Source organism: Cannabis sativa, chromosome 1 (genome assembly GCF_029168945.1).
Source record: "Cannabis sativa cultivar Pink pepper isolate KNU-18-1 chromosome 1, ASM2916894v1, whole genome shotgun sequence".
Lineage (NCBI taxonomy): Eukaryota > Viridiplantae > Streptophyta > Magnoliopsida > Rosales > Cannabaceae > Cannabis > Cannabis sativa.
Window position 1 is genome coordinate 31,550,222 of NC_083601.1, and position 3,526 is coordinate 31,553,747.

The 3,526-nt window shown below is 33.6% G+C and overlaps 1 protein-coding gene across 1 annotated transcript; it reads right to left on the reverse strand.

The window, feature by feature from the left end:
* Window positions 1-276: 276 nt before the first annotated feature.
* LOC115703930 (uncharacterized) lies at window positions 277-3,302 on the reverse strand. Its single transcript, XM_030631162.2, has 6 exons — window positions 2,854-3,302; window positions 2,558-2,748; window positions 2,416-2,461; window positions 1,034-1,119; window positions 817-927; window positions 277-583 (listed from the first exon to the last, which is right to left on the reverse strand). The coding sequence occupies exons 1-6, from the start codon at window positions 3,092-3,094 to the stop codon at window positions 512-514; spliced, it is 747 nt and encodes a 248-aa protein (XP_030487022.1). The 5' UTR covers window positions 3,095-3,302; the 3' UTR covers window positions 277-511.
* Window positions 3,303-3,526: the final 224 nt, after the last annotated feature.

Here is a 3,526-nt window from a genome sequence, read left to right on the forward strand (position 1 = left end):
ATACAGTTTTACGGAATTTTAAACATTTTTACGATTTTTTATTGAAATTTTGTTCATCTGTTGTTAATTTTTTGTTATATGAATGTTATTTTTTGTTATTTTTTTGTTGTTATTTTGATGTTACTTTTATGTTATTTTCTTGTTGTTTTCATGTTATTTTTTGAAAAACCGAAAAAATGTAAAAAAACATTTTTTGAACGTAAAAATGTAAATATTTTACAAAAAATAGTGTCTTAAAGATTCCCTCGGAGAATAATATCTATAAAAAATAAAAACTTCAGAAAAAAATGTAGATTAAAAAATAAAAATTATCCCAAACCAAACCTTGAATTGGATACAGTAATAATTTAGTATAATCTCCTGAATTTTATCTACTTGGATAATAAAATAAATAAATAAAAAATACTACGAGTATGTACTTGTACACACGGGACGAGACATGCTGCAACAAATAATTTGATACTAAACATTTTAAATGGCATGTCTAAGAGGCCTAGTGATATTCCTTGTGTTAAATCTCACCTGTTCCTAAAGGCTGCCTTGAGGTATCACCAGAAGCCCATGCCTGATAATCTTTTACAAGCTGCACAACATTTTCTTCTGAATATTAGAAGAGAACCCCATATATGCAAATGAATCAAAAACTCTGTTTATATGCATCCCAACACAATCCCATGATTATCATAAGCTATTCAAACAGAAATCAAGCTTACACTACTGTACTTTCTTTGTTTCATCATTAGCTGATATTAGCAGCAATCATTGAATCGTAAATATTATGCATGAAAAAGCAAAAGTAATAACATTTTTACAAACCTGTGCCATAAAGCGAGGAAGCATGATCTTTAGAACTTGATCAAGGACTTGAGACCCAGTTGATTCAATGGCTTGCACTGGAAGAAATGCAAAAGGAACCTCAATGCTAACCTGAAGAATTTCAGGCAATGTCCAATTATAATTTAAAGAGACAGTGTTGTTTAAGACTTGCAAGTTTGTATATCACGACAATAAACTATACCATCTAAAGCGTTACCTCAATGATAGCCTCTGAAGTGAGTCGTTGCACCGACAAGTCTTTTCCTTGGTTACTATCACATGATACTATATTCTCCATGAAAGCTGCATTCCCACACCAAATCAATGTCAAAGCCTTCCTGAAAAAGGGATTAAACCAAATGACTCCAACAAAATGAATGTTTGTACATCTACAAAACAAACTCCAGTGAAACCGGTATTCATTTTGCAACATTGTGCATGAATTCAATGTAAACAACTACATAACCTGGTTCAGTATTCCTACCAATTGTTTTTTCTTTTTTATTCATTATATAAATAGTTGCAACTTATAAGATTACTCAAATTTTGCAACTTATGCTAGAACAAAAATAGATTGTCCAAGATCTAGAAAGACCTTAAATAACAACCAGTTTAGGCACCCTTAAAGCTCTGTCAAAGTGTAAAATACAACTTTCTTTGTAATTTCCATTTCCTCTCTTTTTATAAGAAGCCCCATAAAGAGAAAGACAGAGAAACATAAAAAAATATTAGGTGTAACAATTTGGGGCATCATGGAGAAGGACAGAATGAAAGTATGTCCAAAACATATCAAACTTATCTACCCTGAAAACGAAAAATGTCAGGAAAATCTAACTTTACTACTGGGCCTTACAATTCCCTTTTCTGTTATTCACTAGGTAATGCTGAAAATTGAAAGTAAAATATTAGACAATGCAACAAACCACATGGAATTGGTTATTCTGAACCAAGTATTTGCAAAATTATAATAACAACACATACTATATGTTACACTATGAAATAGTGCAGGGGCTTATTAGTAATTTGTAAAGTGCTTATTAGTAATTTGTAAAAGGTGTGAAGGACTGTAAATATGTAATTGTGAGGCTATTTTTAGATATGGAAATAGAAAATATAACTTTGGTTCCATTGGAGTTTGGGACTGATTCGAAGAGTACATTTTAAGAGGTTTGTCCTGTCTCGAATAGTCCTCTTCGAGTCAGGACAAATCTCCTAAAATGCACTCTTGGAGTCAGTGCCAAACTCCAATTTTCTATTTCCATATCTAAAAATAGACTCACAATTACATATTTACTGTCCTTCACACCCTTTACAAATTACTAATAAGCCCTTACACTATTTCATAGTGTAACACTACACAACATATGAAGGGTAAAAGTGCCAAAAGTTATGCCCAGCTCTTTACAGTTTTAACAGTATTTGTCTATCAAAATCATGAAAACCAATTTACTTAACCGAATAAATTCAAACTTCTCCTAAACCAAATGCCGGATTACTCATACAATTATCATGTTTGTACATAATTAAAATGGAAAACCCAACTTTTTTCTGAACCTACACGCATTCACATTCATAGCACGAAGTCACAAAATGAGTTACCATCAAATTTGTCATTCTGAGCAACCACCATTGGCGAGCCTTCGAGCTGTACAAACCAAAAGACGATAATAAAGTATATCACAATCATTCATTCATTCAAAATAATAACAATAATAATGATAATAACAAATTAACAACAGACCTTGCAAGACAGGAGCTTAATGGAGCACCCTTTAGGCTGTTCTTCTACTCTAACAAGCAGAACGGGGCAAACCTCAAAGGAAAAGAATTTGATTCTATACACATAACACCTGAAAGTGTTGTCATCCACTCTTTCTATTCTCTCAGCATCTAAAACCGAGTACTGGCTCGCCGGTAAACTCATATACTCACCTGAAGTTAGTAATTATTTATATATATCAAAATTAGAAACACTAAAATGCAAAAAACCGTACGTAGTAAACAAAATCGGAAACTAATATGCTATTCTAACATTACTTAGAGGCCGTTCGAGCTGTTGAACCGGAACGGACTCGGTCCGTCGAGCACCGAAACGGGCTCTGGGTTTCGAATTGGCCGAAACACGAAGCGAAGAAGACCTCGAGGATTCGGAAGAAGATAAACCCAATAAGACATGGTTAAAGCTGAGAGAAGTCCTAGGGTTTCTGCGCGGGTACGAAATGGGCCCGAGTTTTACAGAGGAGGAAGAAGAAGAAGATGATGTGGCGCGTAGTGCCATCCAAAGCTTCTGGAAATATTTTTTTTTCTCCCTTTTTGTTTTCAGAAAGAAAAAATAAAATAAAATAATGAAAAAGATTGTGTTTGAAAATGTGAGAGGTAGAGAATGCTAGTTAGTCCTGTGTGGCGTATTTTAGATTCACATACTTCTATTTTGCTAAGGTGTACGTGGCAGTAGTTCCATATTCCAAGTGGTTTTAATAATGGAAAAATTGGAGACTGTAGGATTGCGTGTAGGTTTAAATGAGTTAAAAAGGTGGCACCTAAGATTAAGGGTAGTGGTAATGTGGTATAGTACTAACTAGTAACTAGGACAATTTTCTCTGGTATTAGAGGTACTCTGTGGGTAGAGAGCGGAGCCAAAAAGTTAAATGCAACTTTTAATAGATTTAGAAAAAATTTAGATGCACCCATTATCCATTCCTGCTGCTAC

Coding starts and splice junctions, on each gene's coding strand:
- LOC115703930 (XM_030631162.2), bottom strand. CDS start 3,094: ATGGCACTACGCGCCACATCATCTTCTTCTTCTTCCTCCTCTGTAAAA. Junction 2,749..2,853: donor ACAGCTCGAACGGCCTCTAA/GTAATGTTAGAA, acceptor TACTAACTTCAG/GTGAGTATATGAGTTTACCG. Junction 584..816: donor TTCCTCGCTTTATGGCACAG/GTTTGTAAAAAT, acceptor AATGTTGTGCAG/CTTGTAAAAGATTATCAGGC.